This window comes from Coregonus clupeaformis, chromosome 28 (assembly GCF_020615455.1).
Source record: "Coregonus clupeaformis isolate EN_2021a chromosome 28, ASM2061545v1, whole genome shotgun sequence".
NCBI lineage: Eukaryota > Metazoa > Chordata > Actinopteri > Salmoniformes > Salmonidae > Coregonus > Coregonus clupeaformis.
This window is the reverse complement of record NC_059219.1, coordinates 25,567,939-25,590,531: the sequence shown is the minus strand read 5'-3', so window position 1 is coordinate 25,590,531 and position 22,593 is coordinate 25,567,939. Positions and strand designations below refer to the sequence as shown.

At 47.1% G+C, this 22,593-nt stretch overlaps 1 protein-coding gene across 1 annotated transcript; it reads right to left on the bottom strand.

The window, feature by feature from the left end:
• Window positions 1–26: 26 nt before the first annotated feature.
• On the bottom strand, window positions 27–21,768 carry LOC121553432 (tetraspanin-8). Its single transcript, XM_041866535.2, has 8 exons — window positions 21,296–21,768; window positions 16,818–16,880; window positions 16,504–16,623; window positions 13,279–13,353; window positions 12,666–12,761; window positions 11,713–11,835; window positions 1,381–1,464; window positions 27–980 (listed from the first exon to the last, which is right to left on the bottom strand). The coding sequence occupies exons 1-8, from the start codon at window positions 21,350–21,352 to the stop codon at window positions 912–914; spliced, it is 687 nt and encodes a 228-aa protein (XP_041722469.2). The 5' UTR covers window positions 21,353–21,768; the 3' UTR covers window positions 27–911.
• Window positions 21,769–22,593: the final 825 nt, after the last annotated feature.

Genomic DNA, 22,593 nt, shown 5'->3' with positions numbered 1-22,593 from the left:
TGTTCTCTGAAGAGGCGGGAAGCAAATGGGGAAACCAAATGAATGACTTCTTTATTTGTAAAGTACCTCAGAAGAGGAAGGACGTAAAGCTCACAGGCCTTGAACAGAAGACACTGACATGTACTGCAATCATTATATAAATTAAATTTTAAAAAAAACTTGCAAAATTATATACAGCTTGATCAATATTACCATCAGACTAATATCTACGAGATTGCAATACAATTTGGAAAAAGTTTAAAACATTTGAGCATGAATTATACAAAGTTCAGTGTATGGACTTCAGTGAGAAATACGTAGAGCAGTAGTCAATGGAAACAGAGCTCTTTCAAAAAGACAAATGCATGTTCAATGAGATATGGCTCAATCAACTTCACAAGTCAAGACACTGCCATAATTTAACAAAAGATCTGAAACCCAAATCAGAGCATCATTTGGCGCAGGTAAAAGATATAGAAACACATGCGGTCCATAGTGATGCTCAGCATGTTGGGGTCCATGCCATTTCAAGTCCAGTCAATTCACAATGCAAACTCCATTCCAAATATTGCTCATTGAAGAGAATTGGAGTTTCAGTGTACTTCCTGAATTGACTGGAATTGAACCCCAACCCTGACGTTCAGTATAAAGTACACGTTGCATGCATGCTGTATGGGATATGTCAAAGCCAACTTTTGATAAAGTCATGATTGGGGTCAATTTGAATTGAAGTCAGTCAATTCAGGAAGTGATTTGTATTTAAAATTCTAATGTGAAAATTAGGAATAAATAACTTCTGCTTTTCAGTTTGAGAAATCATTGAAAATAGATCCCTTTTTTTCAATTGGAATTTCAGTTTACTTCCTGAATTGATGACTTCCAATTCAAATTGACCACAACCCTGGATGAAGGTGTATCATGTCTCGCTGCATTTAGGCAGTGTTGGCATCCCTCTTCCCAATCTGGCAGTACAGGGTCATGGCGAAGGCCATTCCAAAGAGCTGAAACACAAAACGAAAGAAGGTACTTCACAACCCACTCACTACCAGGCTATAGCCCCGGTCCCACATCAAATTCGGGGTGTCTAGCCTGGTTCCAGAGCCGTTTGTACAGTCTTGCCAACGGGTTGTTATTTGACATCTGCGTTGCCAAGAAGGTGGCAACAGATCTGGGACCAGGACACGTTCACTAAGTATTGAACAGTGACAGAGTGAATTGCACATATCCATCTTAATGACAATGACAACAGCCATAAAGTAAGAGATGGAGAAGATGAAACAGACCAGGACTGAACATTGACTAGTACCATAGAAATGTATTCAATTTCTATGACCGGTACATTGCATATTATAATGTATTAATAGTGGATTTGTTATAGCAATGAGACTTTTGGATTCTTACCATCAAGACTGCGACGCCGAATGCAATCCCCAGCGCGATGATTGCGTGTTTCTCCATGAAGGAAGTCACAAACTTGACACAAGGCTGCAGAAGACAAAGAAAGAAAAAAACAGTCAACACTAGTGAACACCAGTGCAGGTTCATAGTGAACACCAGTGCAGGTTCATAGTGAACACCAGTGCAGGTTCATAGTGAACACCAGTGCAGGTTCATAGTGAACACCAGTGCAGGTTCATAGTGAACACCAGTGCAGGTTCATAGTGAACACCAGTGCAGGTTCATAGTGAACACCAGTGCAGGTTCATTGTAGGAAGACTTTGAGGCACGTGGTTGAATCATCCTGGAACCCTCTATGGTTTCATGTGGCTGTAGATCAGTGCCCTGTACAGGTTGTTTATAGGAGTGGGATGGTAGGGGTAGTGTGATGGTAGGGGTAGTGTGATGTAGTGTAGGGGTAGTGTGATGGTAGTGCAGGGGTAGTGTGACGGTAGTGCAGGGGTAGTGTGACGTAGGGGTAGAGTGATGGTAGTGCAGGGGTAGTGTGATGGTAGGGGTAGTGTGATGGTAGGGGTAGTGTGATGTCGTGTAGGGGTAGTGTGATGGTAGTGTAGTGGTAGTGTAGTGTGATGTCGTGTAGGGGTAGTGTGATGGTAGGGGTAGCGTGATGGTAGGGGTAGTGTGATGGTAGGGGTAGCGTGATGGTAGGGGTAGCGTGATGGTAGGGGTAGCGTGATGGTAGGGGTAGCGTGATGGTAGGGGTAGCGTGATGGTAGGGGTAGCGTGATGGTAGGGGTAGCGTGATGGTAGGGGTAGCGTGATGGTAGGGGTAGCGTGATGGTAGGGGTAGCGTGATGGTAGGGGTAGTGTGATGTAGCGTAGGGGTAGCGTAGGGGTAGTGTGATGCAGTGTAGGGGTAGTGTGATGTAGCGTAGGGGTAGTGTGATGTAGCGTAGGGGTAGTGTGATGTAGCGTAGGGGTAGTGTGATGTAGTGTAGGGGTAGTGTAGGGGTAGTGTAGGGGTAGTGTGATGTAGCGTAGGGGTAGTGTGATGTAGTGTGATGGTAGTGTAGGGGTAGTGTGATGTAGCGTAGGGGTAGTGTGATGTAGTGTGATGGTAGTGTAGGGGTAGTGTGATGGTAGTGTAGGGGTAGTGTGATGTAGTGTAGGGGTAGTGTGATGTAGTGTAGGGGTAGTGTGATGGTAGCGTAGGGGTAGTGTGATGTAGCGTAGGGGGTAGTGTGATGTAGCGTAGGGGTAGTGTGATGTAGCGTAGGGGTAGTGTGATGTAGCGTAGGGGTAGCGTGATGTAGCGTAGGGGTAGTGTGATGTAGCGTAGGGGTAGTGTGATGTAGCGTAGGGGTAGTGTGATGTAGCGTAGGGGTAGTGTGATGTAGCGTAGGGGTAGTGTGATGTAGCGTAGGGGGAGTGTGATGTAGCGTAGGGGTAGTGTGATGTAGCGTAGGGGTAGTGTGATGTAGCGTAGGGGTAGTGTGATGTAGCGTAGGGGTAGTGTGATGTAGCGTAGGGGTAGTGTGATGTAGCGTAGGGGTAGTGTGATGTAGCATAGGGGTAGCGTAGGGGTAGTGTGATGTAGCGTAGGGTAGTGTGATGTAGCGTAGGGGTAGCGTAGGGGTAGTGTGATGTAGCGTAGGGGTAGTGTGATGTAGCGTAGGGGTAGCGTGGGGGTAGTGTGATGTAGCGTAGGGGGTAGTGTGATGTAGTGTAGGGGTAGTGTGATGTAGCGTAGGGGTAGTGTGATGTAGCGTAGGGGTAGTGTGATGTAGCGTAGGGGTAGTGTGATGTAGCATAGGGGTAGTGTAGGGGTAGTGTGATGTAGTGTAGGGGTAGTGTGATGTAGCGTAGGGGTAGTGTGATGTAGCGTAGGGGTAGTGTGATGTAGCGTAGGGGTAGTGTGATGTAGCGTAGGGGTAGTGTGATGTAGCGTAGGGGTAGTGTGATGTAGGGGTAGTGTGATGTAGCGTAGGGGTAGTGTGATGTAGCGTAGGGGTAGTGTGATGTAGCGTAGGGGTAGTGTGATGTAGCGTAGGGGTAGTGTGATGTAGCATAGGGGTAGCGTAGGGGTAGTGTGATGTAGCGTAGGGGTAGTGTGATGTAGCGTAGGGGTAGCGTAGGGGTAGTGTGATGTAGCGTAGGGGTAGCGTAGGGGTAGTGTGATGTAGCGTAGGGGTAGTGTGATGTAGCGTAGGGGTAGTGTGATGTAGCGTAGGGGTAGTGTGATGTAGTGTAGGGGTAGTGTGATGTAGTGTAGGGGTAGTGTGATGGTAGCGTAGGGGTAGTGTGATGTAGCGTAGGGGTAGTGTGATGTAGCGTAGGGGTAGTGTGATGTAGCGTAGGGGTAGTGTGATGTAGCGTAGGGGTAGTGTGATGTAGCGTAGGGGGTAGTGTGATGTAGCGTAGGGGTAGTGTGATGTAGCGTAGGGGTAGTGTGATGTAGTGTAGGGGTAGTGTGATGTAGTGTAGGGGTAGCGTGATGGTAGCGTAGGGGTAGTGTGATGTAGCGTAGGGGTAGTGTGATGTAGCGTAGGGGTAGTGTGATGTAGTGTAGGGGTAGTGTGATGCAGTGTAGGGGTAGTGTGATGTAGCGTAGGGGTAGTGTGATGTAGCGTAGGGGTAGTGTGATGTAGGGAGCGTAGGGGTAGTGTGATGTAGCGTAGGGGTAGTGTGATGTAGCGTAGGGGTAGTGTGATGTAGTGTAGGGGTAGTGTGATGTAGCGTAGGGGTAGCGTAGTGTGATGTAGCGTAGGGGTAGTGTGATGTAGCGTGGGTAGTGTAGGGGTAGTGTGATGTAGCGTAGGGGTAGTGTGATGTAGTGTAGGGGTAGTGTGATGTAGCGTAGGGGTAGTGTGATGTAGCGTAGGGGTAGTGTGATGCAGTGTAGGGGTAGTGTGATGTAGCGTAGGGGTAGTGTGATGTAGCGTAGGGGTAGCGTAGGGGTAGTGTGATGTAGCGTAGGGGTAGTGTGATGTAGCGTAGGGGTAGTGTGATGTAGCGTAGGGGTAGCGTAGGGGGTAGTGTGATGTAGCGTAGGGGTAGTGTGATGTAGCGTAGGGGTAGTGTGATGTAGCGTAGGGGTAGTGTGATGTAGCGTAGGGGTAGTGTGATGTAGCGTAGGGGTAGCGTAGGGGTAGTGTGATGTAGCGTAGGGGTAGTGTGATGTAGCGTAGGGGTAGCGTAGGGGTAGTGTGATGGTAGTGTAGGGGTAGTGTGATGTAGCGTAGGGGTAGTGTGATGTAGTGTAGGGGTAGTGTGATGTGAGTGTAGTGTAGGGGTAGTGTGATGTAGCGTAGGGGTAGTGTGATGTAGTGTAGGGGTAGTGTGATGTAGCGTAGGGGTAGTGTGATGTAGCGTAGGGGTAGTGTGATGTAGCGTAGGGGTAGTGTGATGTAGTGTAGGGGTAGTGTGATGTAGCGTAGGGGTAGTGTGATGTAGCGTAGGGGTAGCGTAGGGGGTAGTGTGATGTAGCGTAGGGGTAGTGTGATGTAGCGTAGGGGGTAGTGTGATGTAGGCGTAGTGTGATGTAGCGTAGGGGGTAGTGTGATGTAGCGTAGGGGTAGTGTGATGTAGCGTAGGGGTAGTGTGATGTAGCGTAGGGGTAGTGTGATGTAGCGTAGGGGTAGTGTGATGTAGCGTAGGGGTAGCGTAGGGGTAGTGTGATGTAGCGTAGGGGTAGTGTGATGTAGCGTAGGGGTAGCGTAGGGGTAGTGTGATGTAGCGTAGGGGTAGTGTGATGCAGTGTAGGGGTAGTGTGATGTAGCGTAGGGGTAGTGTGATGTAGCGTAGGGGTAGTGTGATGTAGCGTGCGTAGGGGGTAGTGTGATGTAGCGTAGGGGGTAGTGTGATGTAGCGTAGGGGTAGTGTGATGTAGTGTAGGGGTAGTGTGATGTAGTGTAGGGGTAGTGTGATGTAGCGTAGGGGTAGCGTAGGGGTAGTGTGATGTAGCGTAGGGGTAGTGTGATGTAGCGTAGGGGTAGTGTGATGTAGCGTAGGGGTAGCGTAGGGGTAGTGTGATGTAGCGTAGGGGTAGTGTGATGTAGCGTAGGGGTAGTGTGATGTAGCGTAGGGGGGTAGCGTAGGGGTAGTGTGATGTAGCGTAGGGGTAGTGTGATGTAGCGTAGGGGTAGTGTGATGTAGCGTAGGGGTAGTGTGATGTAGCGTAGGGGTAGTGTGATGTAGCGTAGGGGTAGTGTGATGTAGCGTAGGGGTAGTGTGATGTAGCGTAGAGGGTAGTGTGATGTAGCGTAGGGGTAGTGTGATGTAGCGTAGGGGGTGGGGTAGTGGGTGTAGGGGTAGTGTGATAGTGGGTAGCGTGGGGGGTAGTGTGATGTAGCGTAGGGGTAGTGTGATGTAGCGTAGGGGTAGCGTAGGGGTAGTGTGATGTAGCGTAGGGGTAGTGTGATGTAGCGTAGGGGTAGTGTGATGTAGCGTAGGGGTAGTGTGATGTGCGTAGTGTGATGTGGCGTAGGGGTAGTGTGATGTAGCGTAGGGGTAGTGTGATGCAGTGTAGGGGTAGTGTGATGTAGCGTAGGGGTAGTGTGATGTAGCGTAGGGGTAGTGTGATGTAGCGTAGGGGGTAGTGTGATGTAGCGTAGGGGTAGTGTGATGTAGCGTAGGGGTAGTGTGAGTAGCGTAGGGGTAGTGTGATGTAGCGTAGGGGTAGTGTGATGTAGTAGGTAGTGTGATGTAGTGTGAGGGGGTAGTGTGATGTAGCGTAGGGGTAGTGTGATGTAGCGTAGGGGTAGTGTGATGTAGCGTAGGGGTAGTGTGATGTAGCGTGGGGGGGTAGTGTGATGTAGCTGTGGGGTAGTGTGTGGTAGTGTGATGTAGCGTAGGGGTAGTGTGATGTAGCGGTAGGGGGGTAGTGTGATGTAGCGTAGGGGGTAGTGTTAGGGGTAGTGTGATGTAGCGTAGGGGTAGTGTGATGTAGCGTAGGGGTAGTGTGATGTAGCGTAGGGGTAGTGTGATGTAGCGTAGGGGTAGTGTGATGTAGTGTAGGGGTAGTGTGATGTAGCGTAGGGGTAGTGTGATGGCGTAGGGTAGGGTGATGTAGCGTAGGGGTGTGTGATGTAGCGTGGGGTAGTGTGATGTAGCGTAGGGGGTAGTGTGTGGCGTAGGGTGGGATGTGGCGTGGGGTAGTGTGAGTGTAGCGTAGGGGGTAGTGTGATGTAGCGTAGGGTAGTGTGATGTAGCGTAGGGGTGTGTGATGTAGTGTAGGGGTAGTGTGATGTAGCGTAGGGGTGTGGTGTGGCGTAGGGGTAGTGTGATGTAGCGTAGGGGTAGTGTGATGTGGCGTGGGGTAGTGTGATGTAGCGTAGGGGTAGTGTGATGTAGCGTAGGGGTAGTGTGATGTAGTGTAGGGTAGTGTGATGTAGCGTAGGGGGGTGTGTGTAGCGTAGGGGTAGTGTGATGTAGCGTAGGGGTAGTGTGATGTAGCGTAGGGGTAGTGTGATGTAGTGTAGGGGTAGTGTGATGTAGTGTAGGGGTAGTGTGATGTAGTGTAGGGGTAGTGTGATGTAGCGTAGGGGTAGTGTGATAGCGTAGGGGTAGCGTAGGGGTAGTGTGATGTAGCGTAGGGGTAGTGTGATGTCGTAGGGAGGTGATGTAGCGTAGGGGTGTGAGTGTGAGGTGGGGAGGGTAGTGTGATGTAGCGTAGGGGGTGAGGGGTGCGGTAGTGTGATGTGTGGGGTAGTGTGATGTAGGGTGTAGGGGCAGTGTGATGTAGCGTAGGGGTAGTGTGATGTAGCGTAGGGGTAGTGTGATGCAGTGTGGGGTAGTGTGATGTAGCGTAGGGGTAGTGTGATGCGTAGGGTAGCGTAGGGGTAGTGTGATGTAGCGTAGGGGGGTAGTGTGATGTAGCGTAGGGGTGTGATGTAGCGTAGGGGTAGTGTGATGTAGCGTAGGGGTAGTGTGATGTAGCGTAGGGTAGTGGGATGTAGCGAGGGGTAGTGGTGTGAGGGGTAGTGTGATGTAGCGTAGGGTAGTGTGATGGCGAGGGGTAGTGTGATGTAGCGTAGGGGTAGTGTGATGTAGCGTAGGGTAGAGTGTGATGTAGCGTAGGGGGTGTGTGATGTAGCGTGTGTAGCGTAGGGGTAGTGTGATGTAGCGTAGGGGTAGTGTGATGTAGCGTAGGGGTAGTGTGATGTAGCGTAGGGGTAGTGTGATGTAGCGTAGGGGTAGTGTGGGGGTAGTGTGATGGTAGGGGGTAGTGTGATGTAGTGTAGGGGTAGTGTGATGTAGTGTGGGTAGTGTGATGTAGTGTAGGGGTAGTGTTATGTAGTGTGGGGTAGTGTGATGTAGCGTAGGGGTAGTGTGATGTAGCGTAGGGGTAGTGTGATGTAGTGTAGGGGTAGTGTGATGTGTGTAGGTAGTGTGATGTAGCGTAGGGGTAGTGTGATGGTGGTGTGATGTAGGGGTAGTGTGATGTAGGGTAGGGGTAGTGTGATGTAGGTAGGGGTAGTGTGATGTAGCGTAGGGGTAGTGTGATGGTGGTGTGATGTAGGGGTAGTGTGATGTAGTGTAGGGGTAGTGTGATGTAGTGTAGGGGTAGTGTGATGTAGCGTAGGGGTAGTGTGATGTAGCGTAGGGGTAGTGTGATGGTGGTGTGATGTAGGGGTAGTGTGATGTAGAGTAGGGGTAGTGTGATGTAGCGTAGGGGTAGTGTGATGTAGCGTAGGGGTAGTGTGATGTAGCGTGGGGGTAGTGTGATGTAGCGTAGGGGTAGTGTGATGTAGCGTAGGGGTAGTGTGATGTAGTGTGAGTAGTGGGGGTAGTGTAGCGTAGGGGTAGTGTGATGTAGCGTAGGGGTAGTGTGATGTAGTGTAGGGGTAGTGTGATGTAGGGGTAGTGTGATGTAGCGTAGGGGTAGTGTGATGTAGCGTAGGGGTAGTGTGATGTAGCGTAGGGGTAGTGTGATGTAGCGTAGGGGTAGTGTGATGTAGCGTAGGGGTAGTGTGATGTAGCGGTAGTGTGATGTAGCGGTAGTGTGATGTAGCGGTAGTGTGATGTAGCGTAGGGGTAGTGTGATGTAGCGTAGGGGTAGTGTGATGTAGCGTAGGGGTAGTGTGATGTAGCGTAGGGGTAGTGTGATGTAGCGTAGGGGTAGTGTGATGTAGTGTAGGGGTAGTGTGATGTAGTGTTGGGGTAGTGTGATGTAGTGTAGGGGTAGTGTGATGTAGCGTAGTGTAGGGGTAGTGTGATGTAGCGTAGGGGTAGTGTGATGTAGCGTAGGGGGTAGTGTGATGTAGCGTAGGGGGTAGTGTGATGTAGCGTAGGGGTAGTGTGATGTAGCGTAGGGGTAGTGTGATGTAGCGTAGGGGTAGTGTGATGTAGCGTAGGGGTAGTGTGATGTAGTGTAGGGGTAGTGTGATGTAGGGTAGGGGTAGTGTGATGTAGCGTAGGGGTAGTGGTAGTGTAGGGGTAGTGGTAGTGTAGTGTAGGGGTAGTGTGATGTAGCGTAGGGGTAGTGTGATGGTGATGTAGGGTAGGGGTAGTGTGATGTAGGGTAGGGGTAGTGTGATGTAGGGTAGGGGTAGTGTGATGTAGTGTAGGGGTAGTGTGATGTAGTGTAGGGGTAGTGTGATGTAGCGTAGGGGTAGTGTGATGTAGCGTAGGGGTAGTGTGATGTAGCGTAGGGGTAGTGTGATGTAGCGTAGGGGTAGTGGTAGTGTAGGGGTAGTGGTAGTGTAGTGTAGGGGTAGTGTGATGTAGCGTAGGGGTAGTGGTAGTGTAGTGTAGGGGTAGTGTGATGTAGTGTAGGGGTAGTGTGATGTAGTGTAGGGGTAGTGTGATGTAGTGTAGGGGTAGTGTGATGTAGTGTAGGGGTAGTGTCGTGGTAGTGTGGTGTAGCGGTAGTGTGATGTAGCGGTAGTGTGATGTAGTGTAGCGGTAGTGTCGTGGTAGTGTGAAGTAGTGTCGTGGTAGTGAGAAGTAGTGTGATGTAGTGTAGGGGTAGTGTGTAGTGGTAGTGTGATGTAGTGTAGCGGTAGTGTGTAGTGGTAGTGTGATGTAGTGTAGCGGTAGTGTGATGTAGTGTAGCGGTAGTGTGATGTAGCGTAGGGGTAGTGTGATGTAGTGTAGGGGTAGTGTGATGTAGCGTAGGGGTAGTGTGATGTAGTGTAGGGGTAGTGTGATGTAGTGTAGGGGTAGTGGTAGTGTAGCGTAGGGGTAGTGTGATGTAGCGTAGGGGTAGTGTGATGTAGTGTAGGGGTAGTGTGATGTAGTGTAGGGGTAGTGTGATGTAGCGTAGGGGTAGTGTGATGTAGCGTAGGGGTAGTGTGATGTAGCGTAGGGGTAGTGTGATGTAGCGTAGGGGTAGTGTGATGTAGCGTAGGGGTAGTGTGATGTAGCGTAGGGGTAGTGTGATGTAGCGTAGGGGTAGTGTGATGTAGTGTAGGGGTAGTGTGATGTAGCGTAGGGGTAGTGTGATGTAGCGTAGGGGTAGTGTGATGGTGGTGTGATGTAGGGGTAGTGTGATGTAGGGTAGGGGTAGTGTGATGTAGTGTAGGGGTAGTGTGATGTAGTGTAGGGGTAGTGTGATGTAGCGTAGGGGTAGTGTGATGTAGCGTAGGGGTAGTGTGATGTAGCGTAGGGGTAGTGTGATGTAGTGTAGGGGTAGTGGTAGTGTAGTGTAGGGGTAGTGTGATGTAGTGTAGTGGTAGTGTAGTGTAGGGGTAGTGTGATGTAGTGTAGGGGTAGTGTAGTGTAGGGGTAGTGTGATGTAGCGTAGGGGTAGTGGTAGTGTAGTGTAGGGGTAGTGTGATGTAGTGTAGGGGTAGTGTGATGTAGTGTAGGGGTAGTGTCGTGGTAGTGTGGTGTAGCGATAGTGTGATGTAGCGGTAGTGTGATGTAGTGTAGCGGTAGTGTCGTGGTAGTGTGAAGTAGTGTCGTGGTAGTGTGAAGTAGTGTGATGTAGTGTAGGGGTAGTGTGTAGCGGTAGTGTGATGTAGTGTAGGGGTAGTGTGATGGTAGTGGTAGTGATGGTAGTGTAATGGTCGCGGTAGTGTGGTGTAGCGGTAGTGTGATGTAGCGTAGGGGTAGTGTGATGTAGTGTAGGGGTAGTGTGATGTAGTGTAGGGGTAGTGTGATGTAGTGTAGGGGTAGTGTGATGTAGTGTAGGGGTAGTGGTAGTGTAGTGTAGGGGTAGTGTGATGTAGTGTAGGGGTAGTGTGATGTAGTGTAGGGGTAGTGTGATGTAGTGTAGGGGTAGTGTGATGTAGTGTAGGGGTAGTGTGATGTAGTGTAGTGTGATGTAGTGTAGTGGTAGTGTAGTGTAGGGGTAGTGTGATGTAGTGTAGGGGTAGTGTGATGTAGTGTAGGGGTAGTGTGATGTAGCGTAGGGGTAGTGTGATGTAGTGTAGGGGTAGTGTGATGTAGCGTAGGGGTAGTGTGATGTAGCGTAGGGGTAGTGTGATGTAGCGTAGGGGTAGTGTGATGTAGGGTAGGGGTAGTGTGATGTAGGGTAGGGGTAGTGTGATGTAGTGTAGGGGTAGTGTGATGTAGTGTAGGGGTAGTGTGATGTAGTGTAGGGGTAGTGTGATGTAGCGTAGGGGTAGTGGTAGTGTAGTGTAGGGGTAGTGTGATGTAGCGTAGGTGTAGTGGTAGTGTAGTGTAGGGGTAGTGTGATGTAGTGTAGGGGTAGTGTGATGTAGTGTAGGGGTAGTGTGATGTAGTGTAGGGGTAGTGTCGTGGTAGTGTGGTGTAGCGGTAGTGTGATGTAGCGGTAGTGTGATGTAGTGTAGCGGTAGTGTCGTGGTAGTGTGAAGTAGTGTGATGTAGTGTAGGGGTAGTGTGTAGTGGTAGTGTGATGTAGTGTAGCGGTAGTGTGTAGTGGTAGTGTGATGTAGTGTAGCGGTAGTGTGATGTAGTGTAGGGGTAGTGTGATGGTAGTGGTAGTGATGGTAGTGTAATGGTCGCGGTAGTGTGATGTAGTGTAGCGGTAGTGTGTAGTGGTAGTGTAGTGTGATGTAGCGTAGGGGTAGTGTGATGTAGTGTAGGGGTAGTGTGATGTAGCGTAGGGGTAGTGTGATGTAGTGTAGGGGTAGTGTGATGCAGTGTAGGGGTAGTGTGATGCAGTGTAGGGGTAGTGTGATGTAGTGTAGGGGTAGTGTGTAGTGGTAGTGTGATGTAGTGTAGGGGTAGTGTGATATAGTGTAGGGGTAGTGTGATGGTAGTGGTAGTGATGGTAGTGTACTGGTCGCGGTAGTGTGATGTAGTGTACGTTTATTGATTTGTTTATTTTGTACAATGTAATGCCATCTTCCTTGAAAAGCATTTTATAAATAGTATTTTATTATTAATAAATCAATCTCTGCTCACCGTTGAGTACACTTGGCGTCCATCTGCAAGTTGGCAGGCTTGAGCGGTGTCAACACAGTTACAAGAACTGGGGACAGTGGGGCCCCAGTCAGAGGCTCCGTTGATCAGGCCACAGCACTTTGCCTGAAAAACAAGTGAGTTAGCCCTCCATCTCACCAACACTGGGGTTGTGTTCAGTAAAGGCACACTGTCATTTTCCCCATTGCAAAATATTTTACTACGATCTGTTCAGGTAACAGCCCATCTAACGATTTAAAAAAAATGTTATTCAGTTTGTCTACAAAATGATCCAATAACATCCGTAGCCAATTGAATTAGAACAATTCATCTGGAGGCCACTAAACAAACATAATTATTCACCACTGACAAATTCAAGACTGGACAGTCAATGGGAGGTACCGAGATGAATCACCTGGACATAGTATGCGTCCCAAATGGCACCCTATCCCAGTGGCGCTACCCATGTTAACACAGGCTTTTGGCCACCAGAGTCTTCTATCCAACTCTATGGGAGGTACCGAGATGAATCACCTGGACGTAGGATGCACCCTATTCCCTTTATAGTGCACTGCTTTGGACCAGAGCCCTCTGGGTCCTGCTCAAAAGTAATACACTATAGGGAATTGGTGCCATTTGTGGCGCATCCTACGTCCAGGTGATTCATCTCGGTACCTCCCATAGAGTTGGATAGAAGACTCTGGTGGCCAAAAGCCTGTGTTAACATGGGGTAGCGCCACTGAGGACTTTCTTCATTTTGAAGTAGTCAACTTCATGGGCTGATCCCTCCTGACGACCCTGTCGGAGTCATGTCCAACCGGGTCATCAGGAGAGATCAACCAATTACTTTGACTCGTGAAGAAGAGAGTGTACTACTTCAAAATGGTGAGTACCTCAATGGCGTCGCCCGTGTGATCACAGACACCATAATGAAGATCTATCGTTCTCTATGGTACCTCCACTTCCAGTTTCTGCATGTCCGTCTGGACGTCAGGCTTCTGGTCCCTCAGTGGCAGCAGCTTCCCCAGACTCTCCTTCACCCACACCTGAGACTGGAAGAGGCCATTTACACAGTCATTGAACAGTATGGGAGTCACACACGAAACAGGTGTGGAAAGCATGTTTTATTAAACACATATTCAAGAAGTGTCAAGGTACACATAACCTAAGGTAACCTAAAGGTCAAATACGAGGGACTTAAAAATTGGTAGGAATTCAATTGTGCCCACAACAGGTAGCATAGCGGTTAAGAGCGTTGGGCCAGTAACCGAAAGGTCAAATGGTTCAAATCCGAGCCGACTAGGTGAAAAATCTGTTGATGTGCCTTCGCACAAGGCACCTTAACCCTAATTGCGCCTGTAAGTCGCTCTGGATAAGAGCGTCTGCTAAATGAATAAAATGAACAAATCCGATCGCGACGAGTGTGTCACCTTCCCCCTCGCTAACAGTGGGTGTGAGACATCCTACGGAGCACAGACTTCAATTCAATGTCTATTCCACGTTGGTTCAACGTAATTTCATTTAAAAACGTGGAAACATTGATTGAACCAGTCAGGGTTTCCTCCTTACCTTCTTCTCTCCGACAGCTCCCAGGATTCCGGCGATCAGCAGGAGGATGAAGATGAGGAGCAGCCCGACGAAGAACTGAAACAAAACAATAACATGATATGCCCACCACATGCTATTGGTCCAGGACGTTTTTCTAAAAGTGAACTGGATTCAACTTATCAGATAAGATTAAAAATATCAGAATTGGGTTTTTCAAAAGTGAAATGATACTCTGATCTTTCATATAAGGATTTGGTAATCCAATATCACCTTTAAAAATCATGATTAAATGTAATGAGGATATTTTTGAGACCGTAAATCGTGATCATCTTGATCCCACTGGGAGGGTGGATTCAGGGTGGTTTTTAGAAAAGGTGAACGGTACTACAACCAAGACATTACAATGCAACTAAAGGAGGTCCAAACACGTTACATCTGAAAACCAAAGCTTCATTACGTTAAATTGACTGCAGGATAGTTGTTATATTGAGAAGTGTCAAATAAATCCATCTACTTACAGTGGCTTTAGAAAGTATTCATACCCCTTGACTTACACATTGTGTACCTGCCTGAATTCAAAATGGATGAAATATATTTTTTCCCTCACCCATCTACACACAATGCTGCATAATGACAAAGTGAAAACATGTTTAGAAATGTTTGCAAATTTATTGAAAATTAAAAACAGAAATCACATTTACATGAATACTTCCTGAAGGCACTGTATAAGGGATTTGCAGGCTCCATTTTACATTTGACGTATTTTAATTCATGTAGTTTACTCATCTCGGTATCCCTATAACAGTGAAGTAGTACCCCAAGCTGTCCATGAGATGTTTTTAGAATTGTATAACTGCCTTAATTTTGCCGGACCAGGAAGAGTAGCTGATGCCTTGGCAGCAGCTAATGGAGATCCATAATAAGTAATTAGATGGCGAGGTGTAGGCCAGTTCAAAGCACTGAAAATCTGGATTCTGTGATCTTTGATATTGTGGCATCTGGATCAGAATGATCCTATCCAATTATTTTCTGGAGGAAAAGAAAACAGCCAGATCGATTTGATCCTGGATAGCAAAACCAGCAAGATCGATTTGATCCTGGATAGCAAAACCAGCAAGATCGATTTGATCCTGGATAGCAAAACCAGCCAGATCGATCTGATCCTGGATAGCAAAAACAGCAAGTTCGATTTGATCCTGGATAGCAAAACCAGCAAGATCGATTTGATCCTGGATAGCAAAACCAGCCAGATCGATCTGATCCTGGACAAAAGGAACACCTACGTGAGAATGCTGTTAATTGACTACAGCTCAGCATTCAACACCATAGTGCCCAACAAAGCTCATCACTAAGCTAATGGCCCTAGGACTAAACACCTCCCTCTGCAACTGGATCCTGGACTTCCTGACGGGCCGCCCCCAGGTGGTAAGGGTAGGCAACACATCTGCCACGCTGATCCTCAACACGGGGGCCCTTCAGGGGTGCATGCTTAGTCCCCTCCTGTACTCCCTGTTCACCCACGACTGCATGGCCGCGCACGACTCCAACGCCATCATTAAGTTTGCTGACGACACAAGTGGTAGGCCTGATCACCGACAACGATGAGACAGCCTATAGGGAGGAGGTCAGATACCTGGCGGCGTGGTGCCAGGACAACAACCTCTCCCTCAACGTGATCAAGACAAAGGAGGTGATCGTGGACTACAAGTTAAAGGAGGACTGAACAGGCCCCCATTAACATCGACAGGGCTGTAGTGGAGCAGGTTGAGAGTTTCAAGTTCCTTGGTGTCCACATCACCAACGAACTATCATGGTCCAAACACACCAAGACAGTCGTGAAGAGGGCACGACAACACCTTTTCCCCCCTCAGGAGACTGAAAAGATTTGGCATGGGTCCACAGATCCTCAAAATGTTCTACAGATGCAGCATCCTGACCGGTTGCATCACCGCCTGGTATGGCAACTGCTCGGCACTCGACCGTAAGGCGCTTCAAGGAGTAGTGCGTACGGCCCAGTACATCACTGGGGCCAAGCTTCCTGCAATCCAGGACCTATATACTAGGCGGTGTCAGAAGAAGGCCGAAAAAATTGTCAAAGACTCCAGTCATAGACTGTTCTCTCTGCTACCGCATGGCAAGCGGTACCAGAGCGTCAAGTTTAGAACCAAAAGGCTCCTTAACAGCTTCTACCCCCAAATCATGACTGCTGAACAATTCATCAAATGGCCACCCAGACTATTTAACATTGACACCTCCCCCCGCCCTTTGTTTTTACGCTGCTGCTACTCACTGTTTATTATCTGTGCATAGTCACTTCACCCTTACCTACATGTACAAATTACCTCGACTAACCTGCACATTGACTCGGTACCGTTACCCTCTTTATATAGCCTCGTTATTTTATTGCGTTTAGTAAATATGTTCTTAACTCTATTTCTTGAACTGCATTGTTGGTTAAGGGCTTGTAAGTAAGAATTTCACGGTAAGGTCTACACCGGTTGTAGTCGGTGCATGTGACAAATAAAATTTGATTTGATTCTGTATAGCAAAACCAGCCAGATCAATCTGATCCTGGATAGCAAATAAAGACAATTACAGAATCTGGATCATTCTGATCCAGATTAAAAGCTGTGAAAAATCTGGCCCCAGAAGTCCTTTCCCATGGGTGACCTGGGGAAACCATTAGATTCACTAAAAGCCTTACAATCTCATACTTGCAATGGTCTCTCTTGCAAAAGAGATGCCATCTCGAACATGTATATAAAAAAAAAAGGTTAAATACATGATCGTGTGTAGGTATATGGAGAGACTAGTTGTAGGATCTAACCAAACCAAAGTTCCACTGAGTGAAAGTGTCACAGAACGTTTCTAAAGCCACTAAAACCCCACAGAGGCCAAACCACACCTTTAAACATGAAGATTAAAACACCACTGACCTACTAGGTGACAAACAACAAGACCTCCTCCACATCCTGCAGCTAACTGCATCCACTTCCTTTTTACAGGCGTACAGGCTCAAAATGGCACCCAGGACAAAAAGTAGAGCAGTATAATAAAGGTTTTGTTTTATAGTGTGGCCGACTACTGCCTCTACTGCCTGTGTTCGGTGCTTCAGCGGTTGGCTATTTGGGACAGCGTTATCCTATGCAGTGTACAATACTGTTGCATTTTAAACATTTTAAAATGTGAGGGTTAGCCATTGTAAGGGTGTGTGTGTGTGTGTGTGTGTGTGTGTTTTCCCCTCACCAGAATGAGCATGCAGCGGTTTTCCTTAATGGCTCCGCAGCAGCCCAAGAAGCCCAGGACCATGATGATGACACCAACGGCTATCAGCAGGTCTACAAATGGCACTGCCTCGTCCATTATCTGATGGAAGGGGGGACAGGCAGTTTCTCAGTCATTTTTACATGTAGATATTACGTGCTAAATATATTTATATGACTGGATCCCTTTTTTTTTTTTTTTTTAATCAAGGTGATGGGTTTACACTTGTTATTTTTTTACTGTGTAAAGCTTTTGATGGGGATGGCAATGTAGTGTCGGACTGGACATTTCCTTACCACGTTTCCATTCTTGCTCACTTTGAGGTAGATGGAGACACCAAGAATGATGCATCCACTGATCTGGGGGAAGAAAAAAAAGAGATGAAATGAACGCTTTATCTAGAATCAACTTTAGAAAGTTGTGCATTTCAATGTCACTGGGATTACATTAACAGGTCTTGTTGCCGTACCAACTCAACATGAATGTGGATTCATGTCAAAGATGCACAAAAACACACTAGCTACATCTGGTGGCGACTTTGTGGAACTACAGTTGAACCACCACCACAATCAAGGATGAGATACAGCATCGTCCAACCACCACAGGAGGATAGCTTTCCTGTGGTCACAACAATGGATGCTAGACCACATGGGAGAATCTCAAATTGTTTTCCTTGATTCCTCAAATCCTATCCTCGCCTCTTACATCCATTGAAAGAGAAGCCACTGTAGGTACGGTCATCTCTGGTTAATATATTAGACTATAGCCTAGGTAAGGTCATCTCTGGTTAATATATTACACTATAGCCTAGGTAAGGTAATCTCTGGTTAATATATTACACTATAGCCTAGGTAAGGTAATCTCTGGTTAATATATTACACTATAACCTAGGTACGGTCATCTGGTCAAATTGGTGGATTGGTAAGACTTAACTTGGGCTACTACTTAGAGAAATGCAATGAACAGTTCCACTCTTTTTTATTTTTTTTAAAGAAATACAATGCAGAGATTCCCAGGACTTGTAAACAACCCACATCACAATTCATAGAAACCATGGTGGTTATTTCCCCCTAATGCTTTTTCTATCAGATTGCTGCTAAGCGACGCAAGACAAAACATAACAAATATTTTTTGTTCTTGAGATAAGACCGACCAGGCTCGAAACCGGTCACCTTGTCAACACTGGACGGGCAGCAAACACGAGTCTTTGACAAAGAACAGGTTGTTAGTAGAGCCTTGCATAGAGACTGGTCTAGTCATTCTCTGGCCATGACATCATCCCAAACAGCACCTTATTCCCTATGGGCCAGAGGGGTATACTTCAAATCAAGATTAAGGAGTTAGCTAGATATGCTTGAAATGGGCATGGTCTAATTGAGTCAACCAACAAACACACATCTAGGTTAAGCTTTCTTAATGTTAAATGAACCAGAAAAATCTGTTATTTCTGGTTGTTTATCAAAGTTAGCTGGCTAACTCATTGAGCCTGCTTTGTAGTATACCCCACTGGTTAAAAGTAGTGCACTAAAGGGAATCCTAGGGTGACATTTGGGACAAGTAATTTCAACCTGTCCACAAAGTGGGAGGTGACACCTTATACCTCAGACTGAATACCCTTTACATTTTAGTCATTTAGCAGACGCTCTTATCCAGAGCGACTTACAGTTAGTGAGTGCATACATTTATTGTTTTCCCCCCCATACTGGTCCCCCCGTGGGAATCGAACCCACAACCCTGGCGTTGCAAACGCCATGCTCTACCAACGGAGCTACACGGGACCCTTGGTTTGTAAACCAACTCAACACAAAACGTACAAGCGTTCAGTCATTGTAGTGAGGCAACACTGGCTGCCTCAAATTGATAGAAAATAGCACAAGTCTAAACCACAGACTACAGTTATGTCTCGATACATGACTAGTGAGTTCTATGCTAGGAACACTGGGCAACAAGTCTTCCCATTCTAGAACGCCTCAAGTGTTCCATTTTAGAAGAATACTCTTCTGCAATTCACAATTCAATTCCAGCAACATTTCCTACATTAGTCATATAGAAGTTGAAGGAGTTCAAGCCACACACACACACACTAAACACCACTGTGCCTGGTGACATTTAGCCAGGCATCTGGGTTGCATTCATTATGCACCAAACGGAAGAAAACTGACTGAATCAGGGAGGGGCAGAGGCTTGTCCATTGAGAAATGATAATTTTCATTTTCCATGTTGCAAAAATGTTTAGCTACGGAGTGTACTGATGAATACGACCCTGCTTTAACTGTGGGAACTGGGAAGGCTTGTTAAGCTATCATCGCAAAGGCAACACCTTTCAGAGTCAGTGGAGGTAGAATTACTTCCTTCCCTACCTACCCAGTAACCCGAGATAATTACTTCTCCTTCCCTACCCAGTCACCCTAGAGAGAACCAGTTAGGGCAGTACCGGCACATTCTAGAACAATGACTAAGTGACCAAGCAACACATACCAGTTAATAAATGAACAGAGTCACATCCAATCCCAAATGGCACCACATTACACACAGTGTACTACTATGCCATGTGACTCAGCCAAGGTAACAGAGTGCTCTCTGGAAAGAAAGAAAACACTTGCACCAATGTCTTCTATCCAACTACTAAGGGTCAGAGGTACTAGTCCAGCCCAGTCCTCCCCTACCACCAGTTTCAGAAGTTAAGAATGAGACCAGTGCCAAACGCAGGTTAATATGGGACTGTAATGAAACGTCCTCAGGCCTAATGAAAATACGTAGTTCTGTAACTCTCCAACCTGCCAGTCTCTACATTACAGTGCTGTAACTCTCCAACCTGCCAGTCTCTACATTCCAGTGCTGTAACTCTCCAACCTGCCAGTCTCTACATTCCAGTGCTGTAACTCTCCAACCTGCCAGTCTCTACATTCCAGTGCTGTAACTCTCCAACCTGCCAGTCTCTACATTCCAGTGCTGTAACTCTCCAACCTGCCAGTCTCTACATTACAGTGCTGTAACTCTCCAACCTGCCAGTCTCTACATTACAGTGCTGTAACTCTCCAACCTGCCAGTCTCTACATTACAGTGCTGTAACTCTCCAACCTGCCAGTCTCTACATTACAGTGCTGTAACTCTCCAACCTGCCAGTCTCTACATTACAGTGCTGTAACTCTCCAACCTGCCAGTCTCTACATTAAAGTGCTGTAACTCTCCAACCTGCCAGTCTCTACATTACAGTGCTGTAACTCTCCAACCTGCCAGTATCTACATTACAGTGCTGTAACTCTCCAACCTGCCAGTCTCTACATTACAGTGCTGTAACTCTCCAACCTGCCAGTCTCTACATTACAGTGCTGTAACTCTCCAACCTGCCAGTCTCTACATTACAGTGCTGTAACTCTCCAACCTGCCAGTCTCTACATTACAGTGCTGTAACTCTCCAACCTGCCAGTCTCTACATTACAGTGCTGTAACTCTCCAACCTGCCAGTCTCTACATTAAAGTGCTGTAACTCTCCAACCTGCCAGTCTCTACATTACAGTGCTGTAACTCTCCAACCTGCCAGTATCTACATTACAGTGCTGTAACTCTCCAACCTGCCAGTCTCTACATTACAGTGCTGTAACTCTCCAACCTGCCAGTCTCTACATTACAGTGCTGTAACTCTCCAACCTGCCAGTCTCTACATTACAGTGCTGTAACTCTCCAACCTGCCAGTCTCTACATTACAGTACCTATCCAACCTGTTGTGCTACATTACTGTGATGTACTGTACCCACTGACTAGGGAGTGGGAGATGGGTTGTAGATATATACTAAATGCCTAGGGAGTGGGAGATGGGTTGTAGATATATACTAAATGCCTAGGGAGTGGGAGATGGGTTGTAGATATATACTAAATGCCTAGGGGGTGGGAGATGGGTTGTAGATATATCCTAATTGCCTAGGGGAGTGGGAGATGGGTTGTTTCTGGCAGAGAGATGAGACTGTACTTTAATTCTATGGTTTCTGGTTTGTTAAAGGCTCCATAAACTGACGTAAAAACTCAGGACAGGTCCTGGCAACAGGCTAAGGACAGATAAACATGAAGCACTATGCCTAAGCAGTTTTTTCCCCCCACATCAACAGTAGAAGAATATTGTATTTCCCATGTTTCCTGTCAAGGCCATGGCTAGGAGACTAGTTTAAGAAGTGGTAAAACATACAGAGAAACAAACCAAGGGAGTTGTGAATGTCTAATCTGTGTAGAAAGAAAAAAAAAAAAGTACAATCACCAGGTCATGTTTTCCAAAGACAAAACATGTAAACTCAGGACAGGAACAATCAGAAAGTCATGAATGTTAATATGCTTTAAAGGGTTTAGCTCTCCTGAGAAGTGTATCGATACAGTAGCCTGCTATGACCTGGCTGGGCCCCCTCTCTGGTCGGGGTGAGAGTGGCAAGATGGAATTATAATTGATCATGTCTTTACAAAGATGGAAAGAGCTAGTGTGGATCTATGGAACAGAAACCATACGAAGGAGGGAGCGGTCAGAGTTATTTTGTCTTGAAGGCTTAACGAAAGATGGCCATGTGATATTCACACATTGTTTGCATACACATTGAAACGTGATCTCATTTCCATAACAGACATGTAAATAGCTTTTTGAATGAATACTACATGTACTAGGGCTACTAGTTGATCACTAAACGATCAAACACCTCACTGTCCTACACAGACACATTTATGATTAAAAACCAACGTCAAACCAATCAAGGAAACTATAGTTAAAACCATTTAGGTTAATATGACTCACCCAGAACAGTAGGTTGAAGAGGAAGAGCAGGTACTTCACACACTTATTCAGAGCCATCTTCTATCCTTCCAACAGCCAGGCAAGAGGTGATGTCAGACCAACGTCAAGTTACTGCCTACTGCTCTGTTCCAGACCCACCCTGGTGTTGTGTGTGAGTGAGAGGGTTCTTTCACAAACCCGTATTGCAAAGCTGTGGGTGTGGTTCCTGACTACTCAGCCCAGTCCACTCTCTCTAGCCTCTCTTTCAAAGCTGTGGGTGTGGTTCCTGACTACTCAGCCCAGTCCACTCTCTCTAGCCTCTCTTTCAAAGCTGTGGGTGTGGTTCCTGACTACTCAGCCCAGTCCACTCTCTCTAGCCTCTCTTTCAAAGCTGTGGGTGTGGTTCCTGACTACTCAGCCCAGTCCACTCTCTCTAGCCTCTCTTTCAAAGCTGTGGGTGTGGTTACTAACTAGACAGTCCACTCCAGTCTCCAACATACAGACCCCACAGCAAACCGACCCTCAGTCTTGTAGACAGTGAAACCCCAGAGCAGTTCTGACCTCTACTGGCTCGTTCATCAGAGTAATCAGCCTGTAACAATTATCACCTGAGTCCAATCGACTAATTACGCCTACTGCCAAGGAACTATATTATCAAGGCTCACAAGCTGCTGTACCTACTGCCGATTAACTATATTATCAAGGCTCACAAGCTGTACCTACTGCCAATTAATTATATTATCAAGGCTCACAAGCTGTACCTACAGCCAATGAACTATATTATCAAGGCTAACAAGCTGTACCTACTGCCAATTAATTATATTATCAAGGCTAACAAGCTGTACCTACTGCCAATTAATTATATTATCAAGGCTCACAAGCTGTACCTACTGCCGATTAACTATATTATCAAGGCTCACAAGCTGTACCTACTGCCGATTAACTATATTATCAAGGCTCACAAGCTGTACCTACTGCCGATTAACTATATTATCAAGGCTAACAAGCTGTACCACAGGAAATAACAACCATTATACGTGTTAAAGCCTTGCTCTGCATAACTTGGAAATCGTTGTTTGACAAAGCAGCCCCCATATACAGAGACCTAGCCATTGGCTCTGTCTCTCCCCACATACAGAGACCTAGCTATTGGCTCTGTCTGTCCCCATATACAGACACCTAGCCATTGTCTCTGTCTGTCCCCATATACAGAGACCTAGCCATTGGCTCTGTCTGTCCCCACATACAGAGACCTAGCTATTGGCTCTGTCTGTCCCCATATACAGACACCTAGCCATTGTCTCTGTCTGTCCCCATAT

Coding starts and splice junctions, on each gene's coding strand:
- LOC121553432 (XM_041866535.2), bottom strand. CDS start 21,352: ATGGCTCTGAATAAGTGTGTGAAGTACCTGCTCTTCCTCTTCAACCTA. Junction 16,881..21,295: donor TCTTCAACCTACTGTTCTGG/GTGAGTCATATT, acceptor TTCTTCCCCCAG/ATCAGTGGATGCATCATTCT. Junction 12,762..13,278: donor GAGCTGTCGGAGAGAAGAAG/GTAAGGAGGAAA, acceptor GGCCTCTTCCAG/TCTCAGGTGTGGGTGAAGGA.